This window comes from Ursus americanus, chromosome 22, assembly GCF_024610735.1.
Source record: "Ursus americanus isolate L20-20 chromosome 22, mUrsAme1.1.p, whole genome shotgun sequence".
In the NCBI taxonomy this organism is placed as follows: domain Eukaryota; kingdom Metazoa; phylum Chordata; class Mammalia; order Carnivora; family Ursidae; genus Ursus; species Ursus americanus.
The window spans coordinates 48,146,860-48,168,505 of record NC_142148.1 but is presented as its reverse complement, the minus strand read 5'-3'; the positions used below and the strand labels follow the sequence as shown (position 1 = coordinate 48,168,505).

The 21,646-nt window shown below is 57.8% G+C and overlaps 1 protein-coding gene across 1 annotated transcript; it reads right to left on the bottom strand.

Moving 5' to 3' along the window:
• Positions 1-917: 917 nt before the first annotated feature.
• Positions 918-21,542, bottom strand: LOC148108084 (dual oxidase 1-like). The gene is given in 24 exon segments (XM_087853882.1): positions 918-2,378; positions 3,017-3,145; positions 3,390-3,545; positions 4,599-4,757; positions 5,003-5,235; positions 5,663-5,736; positions 5,738-5,814; positions 9,641-9,768; positions 11,166-11,215; positions 11,526-11,625; positions 12,176-12,275; positions 12,277-12,335; positions 12,338-12,406; positions 12,578-12,759; positions 13,302-13,329; positions 13,332-13,426; positions 13,843-13,912; positions 15,847-16,022; positions 16,265-16,358; positions 16,630-16,855; positions 18,928-19,054; positions 19,056-19,108; positions 19,806-19,876; positions 21,470-21,542. Coding segments are annotated over 24 exon segments (2,652 nt in total). The 3' UTR covers positions 918-2,255.
• Positions 21,543-21,646: the final 104 nt, after the last annotated feature.

Genomic DNA, 21,646 nt, shown 5'->3' with positions numbered 1-21,646 from the left:
GACGGAGATGGCCTCGGGGGTGGGGAGACGAGGGGAAGGGCTCGGGCCGGAGGGAACTTGCGCAGTCCCCGGGCTGCCCCGGCTTCCAGCCAGATGCAAGAAATAAACCCAGTCCTGCCAGGCCCAGCCGCGTCCGCGCCTCCAGCGCCCCCCCCCCCCGGGCTGCCGGGGGAGGGAGCGGCGAAGCGAGCGCAGATTCTGTTCATAAATCAGCTCTGGAGCGACCCAAGCCGGCTGTGAAAAGCACTTTGGAAGCATCGAGTTGCTTCCCTTGACGAGATGTCAAAACATCCCCCGCCGCTCCCGCCGGGCTGGGGGCACCCGGAGCCGACCGGCCGCGCAGCGCCCCCTCCCCGCCGCGCCGACGACGGCCGCTCCCCCGAGCGCGTCCAATTTCCTGCCAACAGCCGTGCGTCTGGGAGGAGGGGAGCCGCCGAGAGACGAAGAGGCAGCGCGCCAGGCGAGGGGGGCGGGCGGCCCTGCCACGCGGAAGCCGCGCACCCGCACCCGCGGGAAAGCTGGCGGCCGACCGCGTTTTCTTCCCAGGGGAAGCGGGGCCTGCCGCGCCTCCCCCATCCCCCGACCGTGAGTCCGCCCCCTGGAGACGTGCAGCCCGCAGGTCTGGGCCCGGATCTCCCGTCGGCCGGGCTTCGGGCTCGCGGCCGAGCCTGGCGGGGCGGTCCGCGCCTGCCCCCTGCTGGTCGTGCCTCTAACCGCGGGTCGCGGGCGCCCGGCCACACCGGCCCGGCCCTGGAGACGCCCCACCGCACCCAGGGCTGGACCGGCCGAGGCCTGTGCGCCCGGCCCCCGGGCATACCCCCTGCGCCGCAGGTCCCAACTGCCGTCGACCCACTCCAGCCCGCCCTCCTGCCCCCACGGGGCTCCCCGCGGGGCTGAACAAACATCCGCTGCTCTGGGAGCGCAGTCCCAGGGCCTCTTTACAGAACCTGAGCAGTGTCAATCATGGGAGTTCGGATTTTCTAATCCCCGGCTATTTCATCGAAATCGAGGATATGTGACCTGACAAATGTAAGAATTCGGTGAGGACAATCGAGAGGCTCACTTGAAATTGGGCCCTGCTTTAGAAATTCCCTCAGAGGGTTGCCCTATACCTTGGAGGGTATGAGTCACTTTCCAGATGAGAAAACAGGCAGAGTGTTCAGGTGATGTGCTCATCCGTCTCCTTGTGCTTTCATCTCTTTACCTGGAAGACCCATGGAGGCACGGGTGGTCCACTGCTGTTGCTCAGAGGTCCTGGAGCCAGCCAGGCCAACTCTGGCTCCTGCTCTGTCCTGCCACGCACACCCGCACTTTGTGCCCTGCCCACCTTCTCCAGAACTCCCATCCCTTCTCTCTCTGCCCTTCCTGGTCAGGCTTGAGAAGCCCCACACGAGCCACCCTGAGAGGCCTGGGTCAGGAAGGGTGCCCCTGAGCTGGGAAAGGGGTCTCCAGCTAAAGCCCTCGGCCTTGGGCTGGTTCCTTTATTCGGTAGATGCTGGCAGGTTCAGAACACTGTCTGCAGCAGCCTGGGTGAGTTGGCTGGGTAGTAGCTTCCTTTGCCAGCGCCTACCCCCATCCTGGGGCAGAATAAAGAAAACCAGAGGGCAGAAAAGTGGTTTGTTTGTAAAGGAGACTATTGCAGTGGGAAGAAGAGACAAGGCCTGAGGAGCACGACGTAGATATTGGGCCAGATTCTGACTACAGCACATGTTTAAAAACTGGGGAGAAATCAGTTGTGCTGTTAGGCTAGGATGCTGAGGGGGTTCCTGTAGATTTCTCTCTGTGGGCCCAGCCTCTAGCCCACCCCAAGGCATTTGCCAGCCCTTTTGACAGTGGGGAGCCTAGAGGAGGGGGAGGCTTTGGGGGAGGAGTTCCAAGATGCCAGCATCTGTGCTCCCACTCCGTCCTTAGGCCCACAGCCCCCTAGTGCACATACACACTGCTTGTCAGCTCCAGTCTTTTGAGGCTTTTTCTTAGTTTGGAAGAAGAGGTGTCACTTTGCCCCAAAGTAACAATAGCTCTCCTACCTCCCAGGCTCCGTTTCCTAGACAGTGCCCCCCGCTTCTCCAAGCTGAGACAGTCTGCACTTGGGGGTCTCTGAACCCATATGGGGTGACTGACCATGGCCACCTGGACCAGGGATGAGAGGTAGGAATGGGGAGGAGGCAGAGAGTCAGAAATAGGAAATATAGAGCGAGGTGTGGGCCCAAACCTCTGCTCAGCTGGGCAATGGGAAGAGCTCCTGGCCAGGAGGCCTAGAAGTTCTCATAATGGTCGGAGGAGTGAGTCCGGTCCTGCTTGTTGATGAGCTGACAGCCCTTTTCCACATTCTTGGTCATGCCAGGGGTGCCACAGCTAAACACCCCAATCTTCCGGACCTGATAGGGGAAGGAAACGTGAAGCCTAGCTCAGTGTTCATGGAAAGACAGGCAAGAGTCCTTGGTGGGGACTCCTTCCATGTTTCTGATAAAGGTTCGCTTCGCACCCTGTGTGGTGAGGGCTGGCTCAGTGTGTGCGTCTAGCTCAGCTTTGGTAGACTTGCTTTGTGTGGGTCCGCCCTCCCCCCTCTCCAAGGCATTTGGGGTAAAGGATCAGTGTTTCTGACAGGGGCTGGGTTAATCAGCGTTCAAGTTAAAGGCTAGCTTACTGTGTCATTGAGGGCTAGGCCATTATTTACCAGAGCAGTGGCTAGCCCAGTGTTCACGGTAAAGATCAGCGTCTCGGGTGAGGCCGGCTCAGTATTCATGGTAAGAATAGCTTTGAGTTTATCATAAGGATGAACTGAGCTGTTCCTTCTGGACAGGCACCATGGCTTTAGAAGTGGCGAGTCCCTGTTGCTGCTTCCCCCTGAGCCCCTCAGAGTGACCGCTACTGTTTTTCCATTCCATTCTCCCCACTTATCTCTTGGGTGATGAGTTCTTATCAGCAGTTCCTTCCCTCCTGGAGCTGGGTTGGGAGGTTTGCTTAGACCTCAGGTGATAAAGGCCAGGAGAACCTTGATATGGGGTGGACTGACCTGTGGGTGGACCTCCTGCAGGGACTTGAAGAAGGGCTCGAAGGGGGGGCGGCCAAAGTGCATGATGGAGCGCAGGCCCGTGAACAGACTCCGGTTCAGCACCTTCTGGAAGTGCCACTCACAGATGTACTGGGGGCACAGAGGCAGGTCAGGCCAAGGACAGTCAGGGTCCGTGCCTAGCCCCAGCCAGCCTGTAGCCCAGGAGACAGAGAATGGGGTGGGGAGGGAGCTGGAGGCTGAAAATCGGGACTACCATCTCTGTGCCTCCTGCCGTCTGAACCTGGCTGTCCGCCCACCTGCCCTGGCCATCTGAGCCTCACCCAGCCAACCCATCGACCCACCTAGTCGCCCCGCCTGGCCATCCCTGACCCACCAGCATGGTGGTCCTGAGGTCAAACTTCTCAGCCAGCTGGGTGACGTAGGTGTGCACGGACACCAGGTCCTGACGGTCATTCTCCTCCACCTCTCGGATGACGTCAGCCATCCGCTCAAACTGCCGCTGTGTTCTCGTCACCCAGATGAAGTAGATCTGGGGACACAGGGGAGTTCAGGACCTGGCTAAGCTCAGGCTCCCTATATCCCCGGGATCCCCACAGCAATAGAACTCTTCCTGTCTCTGTCAGCTTGTGCCTCTCCCCAGACACTCTGGGGAATGGAGTGTTGCGGGGGGGCCCCAGGGCCAGGCTCTGGGCGGGAGATGGAGTTACCCCAGGCATGGAGAGAGAGAAGGGAGTGATAACCTGGGGTGATGAAAAAGGACACTTGTCAAGTGAGCTGAAGGTCCGATGGGGTGGGAAGCGGCTTTTTCACACAGAGCCTGCCGTTCCACTCCCTGCAACGGGCCCTCCACAGGCTGCTGGGCTCCCAACCAACCCCAGCCCAGAGGGATAGGGTTCCACTAAGGGGCATGTCACAGAACAGCCTGAGGGAAGACCCAGCTGGCTGCCTGGGGCAGATGGGAATGGGCTCAAAGAGAGAGCCGGAGGATAGAAGCTGCCATAGAGGGACCGACCTCCCGCTTCTGAAGAGGCTGAAGTGGGGCCATGTGGGTTAAGAAGCAGAGGCAGAGCCGGCATGGACAGAGGAGCAGGGGAGCTGCCTGTCACCCTCTGAATGCCGACAGTACGTGGGCTTGGCCTCTGCCTGCTGCGTTCCTGTGCCCCCGACTCACCTGCCAGGCCCAGAGAGACAAGCAGGGGCCTGCTACCAGGTCTGGGCTGGGGTGAAGGGACCCGGGATAGAGGGGGCCTGAGGGCCTGGGCTGTGTTCCTGCAACTAACCCAGCCCACCAGCCCTGCCTCGCCACCTCCCCTCTTCTTCCTCTTGAAAGCAGAGCAGGTTTCACTGCCCCACCCCAAGTGTTCCCTTCCTTCTCCCAACCTGACAAGGCTCCCTTCAGGGGCTGGCCTCCTCTGTACGACAGAGTGGGTTTCTTTACCCCTCTCCAACTCTGTTCTTTAGGGTCCGAGGGTATCAGACCCCTCTGGGGTCAGGCCAAGAACAGAGGCAGGAGAGACAGGCAGAGACGGACACAGTGATAGGGAGCAGGGGCCAGGGGTCAGCAGGAGGAGAGGGCACTCACCTTCTTACAGAACACTTGGCAGCTGACTGATGATTTGAAGACCAGGTCTTTGAGGATGGAGGCAAAGGGGGTGACTCCAACGCCCCCTCCCACCAGCACTGAGACCTCAAACTTATGCCATTCCTGGTGGCCCTCTCCAAATGGTCCATCAAGGTACAGCTGCAGGAGAAGGAGTGGGTCTGAGTTAAGCTCCGCCACCACAATAGCTCTGAAGCTAGAAATGGGAGGCAGGGAAGGCAGGTATGTTTATGGAGTGAGGAGAGAGGGGGTACCACGGCATTACCTGGAATGGCCAGTCTCTGGACTGGGAGGGGAGGAACACAGTGGGCAGCCCGGGGCTGCGGGGCCAAGGCCTGCTAAGGGGATGTGGGGGCGGGTAGCTCATCCGGTCTGTGTCTGGTCACCTTCGGATATCTGGCACAGCCACCTCCCATTGGAGGTGAGTAGATCTCCCTGAGCCGAGTGGTCCAGGGCCCTGCTGCTCGGATGTGCAGGCTGAGCGTGTCCTCATCGGGTGCAGAAGTCAGCGTGAAGGGGTGGTACTCAGTGGTCCCCAGAGCCAAGCAGGCGATCCGCACCCACTGTCCCGATTTGTACTCAAAGCCTTGGGGCCGCTGGAACTGCAGGTGGGTCACTCCTGAGGAAAGGAAGTGGGCAGGAGGCTGCTATCCAGGACCCAGCAACCCTGTGGCCTCCAGAAAGTCACCCCCCCCCCCCCCGCAGCCTCAGCTCTCCTTCTGGAATATGCCAAGGCCTCTCCCCATCAGAAGGCATTACTCCCCTCTGGCCATGTCCACCCTGTGGAGGGGCAATGCAGCGCTGGTGCTGGTGGTCAGCAGGGAAAGGAGCAACCTGGCCCGGGCTCCTCCTCCCTCTGTTGTGAGAGAGGCTCGGGTCCCCCGGCCAAGAGCTTTGCTTGCTAGCTCCCTCATCGCTGCCGCCTCAAGGCCCCTGCCAACTCCACTGGGCCAGACCAACGGATTGCAAGGTCCAGGCTCTGCCCCTGCCCTGTGGGCTTTCTCAGCACTACCCAGCTGGTCCCTGACAGCCTGCAGGCCTGGTGCCTGAAGGCAGCAGCTCGGCCTTCTCCACGCTGATCTCCACCTTCTTCCGGCTCAGGCTCACCAGCTTGTCCCCCATAGATGAGTGCCGGGACTGGGAAGAAGATGTGGAAACGGGGCAGCTGGGGCAGGCCGAAGCTGCCGTGGACAATGAGCTGGATAGAGTGAAGAATTCGGCTCAGACCAAGTCACACCCACAGCAGTGTCTGTGACCGACTCGGGCCTTAGCCCCTTGCACCCTCCACCCACCCCAGCCCACCCCCACGGGCACCCTCCGTCCCCACCTCTCCGTGTACCACGCTCCCTCCAGGTCCCCAAATCTAACCACTCCCAACCCCAAGCCCATCCTGCAGATCGTCCACGATGAGTGAGACTATTTGCGCCTTCCTGGCACCATCCTGAACCAGCCACCTTGACTCTCGCCTGGTCTCCTGCAGTAGCCTCCCAGCTCGTCTTCTAGGGGGTTGCCCCACCGTGACCCATTGTCTTCAAGGCAGCCACTGCGACTTTCTGAAGTTCATTTTATCACGCCGTCGCAGTGTAACCGGCCTTAGTGGACTTCCCATTATACCACAAGGCCTCGAGATGCTCTGGCCTCTGCCTGCCAGCGTTTCCGCCTCCCTGTTCTTCAAACACGGCAAGTCCTTTCTGCTTCAGGCCCTGGGCACCCACTGCTCCCTCTCCCAGGAATGCCCCCTCCCTGCTTCTTGCCCTGGCTACCTCTGTCTCATTTTTTAAAAATTTATTTGAAAGAGACCAAGAGTGTGAGCGTGAGCAATGGGGAGGAACAGAGGGAGAGGGAAGAGCAGACTCCCCGCTGAGCAGAGAGCCTGATGTGGGGCTCGATCCCAGGACCCAGGGGTGGATCATGACCTGAGCCGAAGGCAGAGGCTTAGCCAACTGAGCCCCCCAGGCGCCCCCCTCTATCTCATTTGTCAGGGCTCAGCAGAAACACCCCCTCCTCAGGCCTTCCCTGGGTCCTCTGGCATATCTCCCAGTACTTCCCGTCAGCACTTGTCATCCCCCACACTCACGTTGCTTCTTCATTCATTGACATGCTCCCCACCGGAGTGTGTATGTGTCTTTTGTTTTTGCCACCGTACTCTCAGCTCTTAGCCGTTGCCGCCTGGCACACAGCAGGCACTCAATAACTGCTGAGTTAGTAAAAGGAGTTCCTCCAATTTACCCTCTCCCTTTGGAGACTAAAAACACTAACCAGGCCCCCTTTTCCATTAAATAACTGACGTAATTGTTTTCCATGGAATTGTATTTCCATGAAATAACTGAATACTTGTTTAGCTCTGGTCCTTTCCCCAACAAGCTGGTCTAACATGGTCAGACATGATTTGCCCCCATACTTCCCATTTGCTTGTTCCTAAGTCTGGTCAGTCTGGCTCCTGCCTCCACCTCTTCTCAGGACCTGCTCACTGGGGGCTCACCCATCCCATGAAGGTCTCCTTTCATTTGCTCCCAGGGCTGGCCGTCTGTGGCACTAGCAACCGCCTGCTCCTTGCCTCGTCTGCTGCGTCTCTGGGGCCACTCGCTTTCCATCTCCTCCACTGGCTCTCTGTTCCTTCTCCCAGCCCTGATCCTGCATGTTGCCCAAACCTGATTTTCTCACTCTCTGCACTCCTCAGTCTATGCTGTCCCGTGTGGCATGGCCCCTCGGCCGCCCCCGCAGCCGCATGGGTCCTGCCACCACCTAATACCCTGGGGCCACCCACAGCCAGGCCTTTGCGCCCTGAATACACTATCCTCATTTCCACCTCTGCACCCGTGCTCGTGCCCTTTCTTCTACCTGGAATGCTCTTCGGATTGCCCTCTGCCCTGTCGGATCTTAGCCTACCTCTCCTTAAGTCTTGGCTCCAGTCCCATCTTCTCCCCAAAGTCTTCCCTAACCAGTTTGGCCCGAATGAAACTCCCTTCAGCGAGCTGCTAGAAATCACTGTTTGCAGCCCTCAGCTCAGCATGAATCCTGTATTGTCTGCTCATTCTGATCAAGGCAAGTGCACGGCACTTATCTCTACCCCAAATCCTAAGTTCTCCAGGGCAGAGCTTCGAGTCTCCCCCTCCTCCCCCAAACTAGTACGTAGCACCGAACAACTGTGTACTAGACCCTTCCACAGATAACTGTTACACTGAACTCTGGCTCCTCAGTCCGCTCTGCCTTTCCCCAGCTTCATGTTCCTTTGCCCACAGGACTAACTTAAACCTCTCTGGGCTCTTCTCTGAACTGGCTCCGGTCCCCCCAGGTTCCTCTTTCATTATGGAGCCCACCCCCACCCCAAGGCTTTCTGAGCATCTAACCAGGCTGAGAACGACGTCTGGGTGGCCTCATACTGCTCTGTTTATACGTCCCATTTGGTGTTGGCTCTACTTTTAAACCACAGAACTGCTGCAGACCCACGGTTGGCTGAGGAGCTGGGGGGCTGCCGCCAGCTCAGCTTCCGCTGTGCCCGCCCTGCCCGCTTCTGCCTGGGTCGGGAGCCCGGACAGCCTTCTGCAGGGCCGGCTCCACACTGGGTCCTTTACTTGTCGCTTCTCTTTCTGCCCCAAGTCAAGCGGACACACCAAGGGTAAATGGGGAGGAGGCGGGTGTTTTGGCCCTGATATCCCCCAGGTGAGACTGTCCCTAGCGGCCAGGGTTGGGTTGCCCAGCAGAGGGTCCTGCACCTTTCTGAGCTGCTGACTTCCCTGCTGTCAGGAAGGGAGGCTCTGAACCCCAGGGATCCCCCAAACCCAGGGATAAGTCAGGAAGGGGTCTTGGTCTCAGGGAGCCAGTGTGGCCACTCTTCCGGGTCTCCCATTGAGCTCAGCTGCTTTTTCACCAGGAACAAGAACATCATCTCCACCCCTAACAGAAACAGTAACCGGGGAGCTAGGGCTCCCCCCTAGCAGGGGTGGGTAGGGAGGGATAAATCAGCCTCAGCTTCCAAAGAAGACAGAGATTTCTCTGGAAACAAACATCAGTTCTAGGAAATGACCTAAGCCGAGGTCGGGTAGTCCTCTTCAGAACCGTGAAGTGCTGAGCCTCAGCAACATGGAAACAGACCGTCTGATCACTGAGGACAGAACTGCACCTGGAGGACGCAGGGCATCCCACAGGTGCCAGCTTGACCCAGGCCATGATGGACTCGCCCTCTGTTTCAGGACCGTGTGCAATTCTGCCTGGAGCCAGGTGACAGATGGCAACCATCTGGGCTCTGCGCTTCTGAATGCTGACGAGCAAGTATCGTTGGTGGGGACGCTGGGGCCTTGGGACTTAGTTTAGCTTCTCAGCAGGACCCTCGGGTGCTCTTTAGGGAACCGCCTGTATCCATGAGGAAGGCAGGCCAAGCACAGATCAGAGTCCCTCTGGAACTAACTAGCTGGCGCACCTGACGGCAAACCCAGGGAAGGTAAAGGGAACAGGAGGACGAGGGAAGGGAGGGAATGTGAAGGAAGGGAGGCAGGAGCTTAAGGAGAAGGAAAGGGAACAGGTAGACTCTTAAAAATCCATCTCATCAACAGTCCAAGTGAGGACGTTTTGAGCAAGCTCGTTGACTCTACAAGTGGCACTTTGCTGAGTGGGGTGCAGACACCCCAGGAAACAGGATCAGAACAAAAGTGGCAGAACAGAATTAAGATAGACTTCTCTAAAAAAAAAAAAAGTGTGCTGCTCCCTTGAAAGTGGGCGGTCAACCCTGGAGCTCACACCAGCCACCGGAACTGGGGAATGACCGGCTGGGCAGAAATGATGCGGGGGTGTCTGCAAGGAAGCGACCAGCCTGATAGGGCTGCTACTGCCAGCCCCATGCCGGGCACCCATCTTCCAAGCGCTGCAGCCCGGGGTCCATCTGCTTGACAGGCCTACACTATCCTCTCCAGCTGTGATGTGAGAAGTGGAGGGGATTCCTGAAATGACTGAGGGGACGGAGAACGGATGTCTCAGCCCTCATGGCCTCCCTGGGATCATCCTGCCAAGACCCCGACAGCCCTCACCAGCCCGGAGAGCAGGACGTAGAGGTGGTGGGTCAGCCAGAAGCCCCGGAAGCTGCGGCGCCGGAAGTGGTGGGAGGCGAAGACATACACGATGGCCAGGACCAGGAGCAGCAGCACCCCCGTGAGGCCTGCAAAATGAACGTGGGGTGAGGGGCGGAGGAGCGGGGCTGTGCTGGGGCTGCCGTGGGTCAGGGTCCCATTCCACTTCACTGCTCTGGGTGGGGGCCATGGAAGCCCAGGCTTCTCCTCTGTTCTTCTCTCCCCACACCACTGATCACAAGTGCCTTTTATTTCAACAGACTCTGCTCATCCCTCCAACACCTTGTCCCGATTGTTCTTTTTCAAGGACCGGTGTCATTCGTTTTTTGTCTGTCACTTCCCTGACTGTCAGGCCCACAAGAACAGGGACCAGGCTGCTGGTTCAGCACGGGATCCTAGCGCCTTCTGTAGGGCTCGCCCCCTGTGGGCCTCGTCTACACCGGTGCTGACGGACTGAACGTGCGGGGCACCTGCTCTGGGCCCCCTGGGTCGGACTTTGGACATTGCAGGCCCTGCCCCCACGGAGTCAAGACTCGGTCTACGTCCCCCTAGCCCCCGACTTGGCTCCCACAGCATGAGCAGTGGCGCCATTAGTGAGGAAGTGCGACCACCCGAGCCCCCTGGGTTCAGCCCAGGGTTGGCGGGAGGACCCTCCTCTCACAGGAGATCCCAGGCCTGGGGTACACGAGAGAGCAGTACTAGGTTCAGGACGGGAGTGTGGGGCCAGAGAACGGCCCCTCAAGTGATCGAGGAGGAGGGAGGCAGAAATTAAGAAGATTAGAGCCCTGTAGTCTGGAAAAGCAGAGGTTAAGAAGGGCTCTAACCAAAGCCTGTAAAGGCCTGAACAGAGAGGAGGGCCTCAACACAGCCTTATCCACTAAATCCCAGTGCGCAAGAATTAGCAAGCACTCTGATGTTCAGAGCAGGTTGTTTTAGGATTAAAAAAAATGCCGTGTTTCACGGAGAGGAGCGTAGAAAATGTACTATGCTAAGGAGGAAACAGACTGAAAATATAAATAGGTTCAAAAAGCTTTTGAACAGATTCACAGCTAATAGCTCTAAAATGGGTGATTATGGGGAGTAAGGAATACGTCCCTCAACAGCCCCGGTCAAGACGGACTACAAGGGGTGGGGGTCTCTGCCTAGTTTGACGAGCCTGATCCCTCCACCGTGCTGCTGGGACACGGCATTCCTCCAAGCCACTGTCACGGTAGGTGTGTAGGTTGGGGCAGGGGGAGAGGGGGGTCCATTCTCATTCCACGGAAGAAGGATGTTCCGAGTTGGGGCAGGACCCCAGCCAAGCTCCCAAGAGAAGGACTAGAGAGCAGAGGCTCCTACTTCCCAGCAGAGTTGTCAGGACCAGAGGGCAGAGCCTGGCCCACCGTGAGACCTGAGTGAGCGCTACTGGGCAGCCTCATGGCAGATAGAACCCGGAGCTCAGAGCTCAGAGCCAGACCCAGAAATTCAGAGCAGGGAGGGCTCTCACCTGGCACAGTCTGGAAGAACCACCAGTAATACTTCTGGGGACACTCAGACCTGTGGAGAAGGGAAAGCAAGCAAGGATGCTGAGAGGAGATGCCTGGGACTTCCAGAAAGAATCCTCCAGAGGAAACACCTCAACCCAGGCACCAGTCTCCCTTTCTGCCCACTCGGGGTCAGGGCTCCGGCTGGTCATTGTCTGTCCCATTGCCTGGAAGGTGACACTCTCCTCTGAGCCAAGAGAATTTGCTTCTTTCCATCCATAAAGGATCCCCCCACATTGACTCACACACACACACACACACACACACACACACACACACACACACACACACACACACATGCACACAGTAGCCCACTCACTCACTCGTCGTCACGGAAGAGTCCAGGGAAGAGGCAGGAAAGGACGCTGAGCGGGCTGACGGAGAACAGGTACCCATTTACCGCATGGCCCGCACTGTGCAAGACTAAGGAAGGCCAGACAGGGTGGGAGTGAGCCAGGGGGCAGCCTGGTGGGGGTGCTCAACCCATCCAGCCCAAGGTTGGGGACTCCAGCCACCCAGCCTTGGGGGCCTGAAGAAGGACCCTCAGGGTCTGCACTTCTGGTCTCTAGCCATCCTCCTGTCCCTCCCTACCCCTGCTGAGCCCCATATATACCATCCACGAGCCCAGCCACAGGAGTCTGAAATTATACCATTAGAAGTTCATTCTTTGGGTTTCTCTCACAGAGTATGTTTTCCAACATAAAAACTGGGAGAGATCACACATGATGTGCCCATGTTCTGGGCTGTTGCTAACTTGTCAGCTGGAGGCTGAGGAGGTGGCCCTGAAAGCATGGGAAGAGGCACCAGGCAGGGGCGGGGTGGGGGGCTCCTGGGCTCACTTCACACCACTGCGGGCCAGCTGCATCCTTCTGAGAAGGACATCTAGGACTCACACTCAAGCACAAAAGAGAGGAGGGGCAGGCAGCAGGGGCAGGAGGACACGAACAGAAGCCCTGGGACTCCCGGGCCCTGCCTGTGAGGACGATGGCCGCGGAGGCAATGAGCCGATGGAAGTCCACGGCGGCGTCGAAGGGCGCGTGGTGGTTAAGGAAGGTCTCTCGCAGGAAGGTGATGCAGGCTGCGGCACGTGGTGAGCAGGACGCAGGAGAACATGAAGGAGATGCTGGCGGCCGGCCCCGGGACAGGATGATGCCCACACGGGTGGTGTCCGTGATGCCCATGCGGTGAGCCCCAGAAGCATAGTCTGTCGGGGAGCCCAGGCGGGTAAGAGGGGAGCAGTGCAGAGAGAGAGCGCCGCTGAGGCGGGTCAAGGGCCCGCCCTGGCCACCACCCCTTCACGCAGGCCCCCTCTGCAGCCTCCGTTCAAGCAGGCCCCATGCACCCACGGGAGCCCCGACCCCGGGGCTGCCCACACTCACAGCAGGCCTGCTCCAGGAAAGGCCCCCGCTGATGGCGCAGAACACAGCCACGCAGCCGACGTGGCGGCGGTAGTTCTCGATGAAGCGCTGGAACTGCTGCAAGGTGTGGTGGTGCCGACTGCGCTGAAACTTCTCCCCGTGGGCCTCCGTGAACAGCAGGGGCTGGAATGATGCTACCCTGGGGACAGGAAGTCTCGGCTCTGGCTACGAACCCCCCCTCCCAGTGCAACCCGCCTCCCAGGAGCAGAGAAAGGGCACCAAGTTGCTCAAGCCAAGCAGGGTTCAGACCCCAAAAGCCCTACCACACTCCTCTGACAAGGCCGCCAGAGTAGGGACAGCCTTGCAGTGCTCACTGGGTCAGTTCGTCCCAGGGAACGCACTCCCTCTAGCCCAGGTCCCACTCACACTCAGACAGCCCTCTCCCCTCCCAGTCTGCAGCTCCCCATTCTCACCCTACTCTGTTCTCACCCTTTACTGGAAGTGCAGAAGTCACCCCCTCCAGGAAGCCTGCCTTGACTTACCAGGCAGAGGTGAGCACTTCTTTGAGCTCTGAAGCTCCTTGCTCTGACCACTGTCACAACATTCATCGGTGGGACATGGTGATTATCAGTGTAGCAGCCACCTTGTCAGACTGTGGTCTGCTCGGGCGTGAACTGCTCATCCTGCCTGCGCCCTGCACACTAACGGGATGCATGAGCTCAAGGAGAGGAGCAGGCGTACTTCTTGCCAAACCTCCGTCGAATCTCCGGGGGGGGTCTGTGTCCGTGGGGCACTGCAGTCTCTGTGCTGTCCGCTCCACGTCAGCGTTGCTGTGGGGACAGCGAGCGCTCACTCTGGGGGAGGGACTAGGACAGGAATGAAAGAGAGAGGATTCTGGCCACCTGAGCCACTGGATCCTCGCTGCCCCTGGTCTCTCTTCAGACCGACTCTGCTGAGGAGGGGTCAGAGCTCTCAGCCAGGGGCCAGCAGACTTCCCACAGAGACCTGGAGAGAGAATGAGTTAGATCCTGGGGACACACATACAAGCTGTGTCCTTCACAAGGGCATCTGACCCTGGCAGCAGGTGGGTGCCGAAGTCCAGCAGGCTCTCTGCTCTTGCTGGTACAGGGCTGTGTCTGCCTACAGCAAGGAGCCCTTTTTTCTAATTTGCATAAAGACACTACATAGGCTGGTAGGGCCCTGATCCCAGGCATCCTGGGGAGAGAAAAGGCAACCCCCCCAACCCCAGCCCTCCCTCCAACATTCCCAGATCAGGGCTCACCAGATCTTTTCCCGGCTGATGTAGGAGGCTCGCCGGCACAGGTCCTTGAGGACTTCAGGCACCTCTACCCCTGTAACACAGAGCTGATGTCGGGAACAGCTCAGGGCCCAGAGCCCAGGAAGACCTGGCACTCACCCCATGTCCATACTGTAGAGGGTCCTCGGTCAGCACCCTTGCCTTTGGGTGCCCCAGCCCCAGCCTGCTCCCCCAGTGGGAGCTAGACCCAGCCATGAGGGGGCAGGGAGAAGGCCTGAATTTGTTGGCCAGACAGTGTCCCCTGGATGTGTGTCCACCTTCAGCCCACTCCTGGGACTGGTATCAGGCTTGTGGGGTAGAGTTCAGAAACTGTGCCACCTGCCTGCTGAGACCATTCTGCCACAAAAACCCTGCTAAACCCTCCAGCTTAAAGCCTCCTGGGAATTAAATGTAGTTCTGGGTGGCGCATTTATGGGATCACCATGAAATTCTTTCCACCTTCCTGTGTTTAAAAATGTTCATAATTGTATGTTGGGGGGAAGTACTCTCCCTTGAGCCACCCGTTCCTCTCTGTCTGGCCCGAGCGTTGCAGGGGAGGGCGGGACTGAGCTGCAAAGCCATGTTCTCACAGGAAGCCCGGGAATGTCCAGGTCACTTCCGAGTGCTAAACTAATCTTGACGACTACCCTGGTCTCCAGCCCAGGGGGCACAAGTGATTAAGGTGAATTTCATGAAATCAGAATGTTTACAACAAAGTATGGATATTTATCCGTCAGATTTCAACCAGCAGCAAATGTGGCAACATGGTAACCAAAGGCAGGTGAACGGGGAGATCTAGGTGACCGGGGAAAGGGCTGCTTCCTGCGCTATTGTTGTTTCTTTTCTGTAGGAACATTCGAAATGTCTCATAGTAAAATCTGAAGGAAACAACAAGGCACAACAACAATTAAAAGCAAAACAAAACAGGACTCAAAGCTACCCTTCCGCATAATCCTCACTCCCCCAGCCTGGTCCTCCACCCCAGGGGCTGAGTGGTCCCAGGACTCTGGCCTGGGCTCACCTCCGGACACCTGCCCCTGCTCAGCCCTCGGGCCCAGGTGCCTACTGCCCTGGCTGCCTGGGAAAAGTGAGAGGCTGAAGAACCAGGAGTGCTGGTCTGCACTCCAGTAGTTCTCCTCCAGCCCTGGGACATGGAAGCCCTCACCAGAGCCGCAGTGGTGTCCTGCCCAACTCGCCCCTCTCCCACATCTGGGCTGCTCAGCTCCCCCAAGTTCTCGTCATCCTGGGAGGGGCTGGGTTTGGTCTCCACATGCCCCAGCGAGAAACTGTGAAGGCACCGTAACAGCTCAGAGTAGACCACAGAGAGTCCTGCTACCTGCCCCCTCCCCACCCTGGCTCTAGCCTCCGCCCACCGAGACACAGGTGGGACAGGAAGTAGGGGGAAGGACAAGAGAAGTGGGTCTCCGTGCACTCAAGCAACATTAACCAAGCGCTCAGCCAAGGGATATAAAGGCAAACAAGACCAGAGCCCCCCCTGCCAGCAGACACCCTAGCTCAGGTGAATATGGCCTGGAGAGGGCTGTAACAAGGAGACACTGTCCCCCCACCCCACCCCCGTCCTGGGCACCTGGCACAGGGATCTTCGACAGAGAGCTGGAAGAAGCAGAGTTCTGTCTGCTGTCCCCCACCCCATCCTGACCCTGCCCACCCACCCTGGGAGCAAAGCTGCATTAGGACTTTGTGGGCCCTAGGCACTGTCACCTTCCTAAACCACTTCCGCCCTTAAAAAAAAAAAAGTATATACGTGTCTTTATAAAAGATAAATATTTTTTATAATCACGTTGGTACATAGAAGGATATAATCCAGGCTGGATATATTATCACCTATTTATTATTATTATACTCATCCTTCTGACTTTAAAAGGAATTAAAGCATTTCTGTGGGCTCCTAAAAGGAGGTGGGCCCGATGCACTGTGCCTGCTATGTCTAATGGCTATGTCAGTTGACCCCAAGGCCAGGCCCCCCACCTTTGACGCAGAGCTGTGTGAATCGCAGCTCGCTGTCATGGTCCCGCAGCATGAAGTGGAAGTCCTCCCACGTCAGCTCCTCCCTATCCTGGAAGCCGGACTCCCGGAACGTGGACTCCACCACCTCCGTCAGCTGCGCCTTGGACAGGCAGTTGTTGGAGATCTCGATGAAGGACCTGGGGTTGGGGGAGGGAAACCATCGGGCCCTGAAAAGAAGCTTGAGGCCTGGACAGGAGGGCCTACTGGCCATCCCACCAGGCCTTCGGAGCCCACAAGGAAGGGCCCCCTCCTAGTTATAATAGTCTTCGGCTATATGGCCCCTGCTCTTTACCCTCCTGCTCCCACCTTCATGCCCCCACTTCTTTCCCCCAGCAGGCCCTGTCCTGGCCCACTCTTCCGGCCATCCCACAGGACCAACCTCAGCATCCTGATGAACTCGTCCTTGGAAATGAGACCATTCCCATCAAAGCCATACATGCGGAACATAAGGCGAGACCTCTCCTCAGGAGAGCCTGGGAGGAGGAGGACCCCGTGAGAGCCCCAACCTACCTGCCTAAACCCCAGGCTGACCAGAAGGGGCCTCACATGAGTCTGACCCACTGCTGATCACAACAAGGGGTCACTCTGCTTCCTGATCTCTACCTGGGTGCTCCCAGATGTCTGCCGTGGCTGGAGACCAGGCCCCGGCACTTCCCCTTCTCCAACAGGTCAGCTGCCCTCCAGCCTCAGTCTCTAGCCCCTTCCATCTTCTCCTACCTAGACGATCACTTCCTTTTCCCCTACCTTTCATGAAGACCACCAGGATGTCCAGAAACTCCCAGAAGGACCGGTAGACCTTGCCATCTTTGTCCGCCAGGGAGAACATGGACTCCACAAACATGGCCTGGGGCTTGAGGCCCAGGGACTCGGCAAACTCAGCTCTGCTCAGCTCGCAAGTCAGGGCCTCCCGTACCTTCTGCGATGAGTCCAGGGGCAGGGTCCCTGCGTCCGCCTGGTCGATGTCCAGCACCTGCACCCGGGCAGCAACAGAGGGAGGGAGAGAGAAGGAGACAGGGTTTCCTTGATTTGAAGTCCAGCTGAGGCTTGTAGGAGCCACCTTTTCCAGGTGTCTGCCCAGCACCCTGTCTCCTGAGCACCTGCCCGTGCCCTGCAGGTGGTCCCTGGGGCCTTTTGTTCTACAGAGCCCCAGTCCTCTGTGTTAGCTGATTGCACCAGGGATGCACACTTGACCCAAGCAGATGATCTGGAATTGGGACTAAGAGGTCCCAGGTCTGTCTTGACCTGAGCACAACAAAACTCAGAAGTCGTGGCCTGCCACGTTCTTCCAAGTGCTCAGAGACCCAGACAGAGGGAAGTAAACACACGGAGAAAACGAGGCAGGCTAAGAGAGAGAAGTGGCTTTGTTTGCTGGCAACTGTCCCTTTCCTAGCCCCTTCCAGGCCAGGTCACAGTCCTCCCTTCGGAATTGCTGAGACATCAGCACAGCCTCAGAGTCAACTGACCTTTTATCAGTGCGAGCTTGCTCTTAGACCCAAAGGAGTTTTGACTGAGAAAAAGCCTCAGCTGAGCTGAGAAAAAGTAGGGCTGGGAAAAGGGAATTCTCATGGTGGGCTATCTTTAGCCCACCCAGGGGCTGCCCCAGCATCAGAACAGGGGGTGAGGGAAGCAGACAGGCCTCAGGCACAGCACCTGTTCTGCCTGCCTGTCAACCGGGGCCCCAGTCCAAGCCTGGCTGCGGTTTCACGATGCAAACCTCGTTGCTCCAAACAGGGAGCTTTAGTGGAAAGAGCCTGGGGCTGGAGGCAGAAGATCGGGCTCCTGTCCCAGCTCTGCCACCCCCCTGCTGTGTGACCTCAGGGGAGTCGCACCAGTTGTCTGTCATTCATTTTTCTTACGTGCCCTACTTATCTCACAGGGCTATTGTGAGAATCAACAAGAGACGCTGTATGGAAAATGTCTTGAAACCTGGAAGCACTGTGCAGACGGAGAGGGCTGCAGCTACCCCTAAGACATGGTAGCACCCCCTTGTGCCCCCAGCACAAGGGTCCCCATAGCCGAGTAGAGGTGCCCCGGCCCCGCCTCGGCCCTGGCAATGAGTCTCCCCACCTGGGGAGGAGGTCCCTCCATTCCAGTGCATACTCAAGTTCAACTGGCTTGGGGAGTAGATGACAAAAGCCATGTGCCCGGCACGTCGTAAATGACCATTAAATGGTCACTTCCCTCATGAATCCTCTCCCCAGTCAGCCAACCCTGTTTCTTCTCCTCAAACATTAATTTTTTTGCCCTTCTACTAGACACCTCTGTGCAGTCCCTCCTGCTCCTTTCCTCTGAGCCAACAATTTTTCACCTCTTTTTAAGTCTCCGTCAAATCTGACCCGAACCACGACCGTCCACCAGCCTGAAGACTCAGCACCTTTTCTGAACTCCTACATTGCTTAGCTCATGGCTGTCTTACATTCATCATTCTGTGCTGGTTACCTTCTTTTCTGTGTCTGTGCCTTCTTCCCAGAGGGGTGACAAACTCCTTGAGTGGGGCCTGGGCTGGAGGGATCTTATCTCTACCAAGCTTCTCCTCTCCACCCTTCTGGACCCAGGCTGCTCTATTTCTGTGCCAGACGTGCATGCAAGTCCTCGCATTTCTCTTCCTGGCTTGTTTCCCCACATCTCCTCGGTAGTTCTTGGAAGTCTGCAAGGTGGGCTCATGTCCCAAGGAGGCCTCTGGCAGCGGCACTGCACCAAGGAGGGGGCACCAAGGGCTCTCGCTGGCCCCATACTGACCCTGAGTTTCTGTGGCCTTTTGGCTAGGATGAGTTAAGTGAGGGCAGAGAGGCCGGACAGCCCTGAGGAGAGAGCTGAGCGACACATACAGATAAGCTCCTGACGCGGCCTCCCTGGAGTGGCTCAGGTAGGTGTCAGAGCATCTCCTTACAGAGAGGCCAGGGGATTGGGCCAAAAATGTAGTAGACCTGATTATTAGTGTCAGGGCTCCTGACTGTCCCTGGAGTCACCCCATGGCTGTGTGCAGGTAAGGGCACCGCCATAGGCAGACATGCAGGGACAGACCTGAGCCTACCTACACACCTGGGAGAAAAGGTGCCTGAAAAAGGTCTCCAAGAGGTGGCTCCTCTGCTCTCGGGCCACGGCTGCCCTCATCAGCTCCTGCTCCCGCGGCTCCCATTCCTGGAACCTCAGCCCGCTCTCCTTCAGGGCGAAGGTCTTCCACCAGCACCTGCCACTCTTCCTCCAGGTTAAACAGCAGCACCTACGGAGTGGCGACAGGGAGGGCAACCACTTGTCGAGGACTCCTGGGGCCAGGAGCTTTGCGTGAGTTTTGTCAGGGGCCACTGGAAAGAACGCCCTCGTAAAAGGGATTTACTGTTATGTCCTGGGCTTGGTGGAGTTCCGGGCTCATTTATAGGCACAGAAACTGCATTCAGAGACACACGTCTAAAGCCATTCCTCCCTCTCTGTTCACATGGGAGAAAAGAGTCAGGAAGGCAGGGAGGACAGACGACGGAGGGGCCCAGAAGCCAGACAGTCAGAGCTGAAAATCAGCCTCTGATTCAGTTCCCCTCCACACTCTCGAACAATTCACTAGATCCTAAAATCAGGGGGCAGAGAAGAGGGCCTGGCTTCTTCCAAGGACTCCCAGCTAGGGCCCACTGGGGCATCCCTAGAAAGGGGCGGGGAAGACTGCGCAGGAAGAAGGCCCTGTGCAGATCACGTCACCCCACAGGCCCAGAACGGGATGAGTGTGTTCACGTTCCTCTCTCAGTTACCACAGCCAGGGACTAGAAGCCACAAACCCTGCCTGATTCAGCGCTCCTTCCCCTCCACCTGGCTGCCTCCCAGGCTGCGGACCAGGAACAGGACCCGCTGGGCCACACCAGATCCTACTCCTTGGGGATCCTGAGCAGCAGGGCGCGGCGTCCGCGGTTGCCGGACAGGATGACGCTGACCTGCTGCGGGGGTCGCAGCTGGATGGCGCGGAGCACAGAGAGCCTGCCATCACCACGCACGTCTGCCCGGGCTGCAGGTGCACGAGCACAGGCCGAGAGAGCTCCTTGTGGCCCTGCCATTCCAATGCTGGAGAGACAGGGCTGGTCAGCCGGGGACAGGATGCAGGAGGCCGGCTTAGAGCTGGAGTTAGGTCAAGGCCTCCGTAGCTCCTGGCCCCTTCTTGGGTACTGAGGGTCGTCCCTTCCCCAACAGTCCTGCTGTGCCTTTAGCCCACGTGAAGAATAACCAACATTTCCTGAGTGTTTACTGTGTGCCCAATACTGTACCAAGTACTTGGCGGGAACTAGTTAATTTAATCTTCATAAACCTTCATGAGGTAAGTGCTATTATTATTCCTGTTTCACAGATAAGAAAAAATAGGTTTAGAGGAATTAAAAAATCTGCCTAAAGCCCAAAAGCCCAAGTGGTGGAATCAAGATTCCTATCCTCCTTCAGTGTGACTCTGAACCTTCATTAATTCCTTCTCTGTTGCCTGAAATTCCAGTGTAAGATGCCACAAAGCATCCGTTGCTGGGGATTCTAGAGAGTTACAGTAAGCCTGTGAAACGTAGTCAGGGCCCTGTGACTCCTCCCCGTGAGTCTATCACAGGCCCTGTATGTGGGACCACGGGGAGACCTACGGAGGGTGGAGAACTCCAGGTCCAACTTCCACCTGATGCCTCCATGGCTCTTTCCACCTGCCCTGACCTGCTTGGAGGCCTAGAAAAGGGGGGCCTTTTCCTTAGGCTGCTGAGGTGGGGGTGGTCTGCAGCCCTGAGTCATGTCCTCCCCCGCACCACCCTGGCCAACTCCAGGCCTACCTTCCATGCGCCCCCCCCCCCCCGAGCTTCTCAGACATGACACTCTGGCGGTCCCGGCCCTGGAGCCTCTTGAAATTTCTCCTTCGGAGCTGGGCAACAATCCAGCCACTCAGCAGGCTCACGAGAGGGCAGAGGCAGGAGGATGGCCAGAGGAAGGTGGGGGTTTGGTGAGATCAGTGACCCCTTTCCTTGGCAGAACTCCCTCCTTTCCCCACCTCCTAGGTCGGCTCATTCAATTGGCTCAAATTTTGAAGCTCCCTGGTGGGGGCTGGGGTGGGGGTCGGGTGGGGGTGGGGAGGGAGCTTAGGGTATCATCTAAGATGCCAGCACTGCCTCTGCTGCTTCCACCACTCGGGTCCCTTCCCAGCCAGAGACTTAGACCAGAGTGCTTGTGCCAGAGACCGGACCCGCTCTGCCATGCAGCTGGTGGGCTCACACACAGCCATGCCAGAGGCGAAGTCTCAAGCCTTTGCCCAGCTAGTTCTCAACTGGTTCTCAAGCAGGGTTTGCCTTGGACGGTTTCCCAGGCCCAGGCTCCTGCAAATAACTGTGAAATAGATTCCTTGTGGCTCTTGACCAACCTGGGCCCTGGAGGGACCCCAGGAGAACAGGAAGGCAAATGTCCTTGCAGCTGATTTATCTGCAGGTCAGACACTGCTCATGTCCCCTCCGGCTTTGATGTGTTCCGTCATGTGCCCAAAGAAACAGTACTGTACATGGTCAGTTGTCATAGATGAAACCACCCCACTGCCACCCCTTAGATTACGCATTTCACCCAACACCACCCTGCGTATCACTTTTACCAAGGGGGAAGCAGCAGAGAGTCCCGATGGTGACCCCAGAGCCAAATCCACTGCCTTCGAAATAGTCCCGCATGATGGAGGGAGCACAGGCTGGCAGGCCTTTGGTGCTGAGCTGTCTGGGCTGCGGGCAGGGGTCTCCTGGGGAAGTAGAGGAAGCTAGAGTCCTGGGGGGTGCTG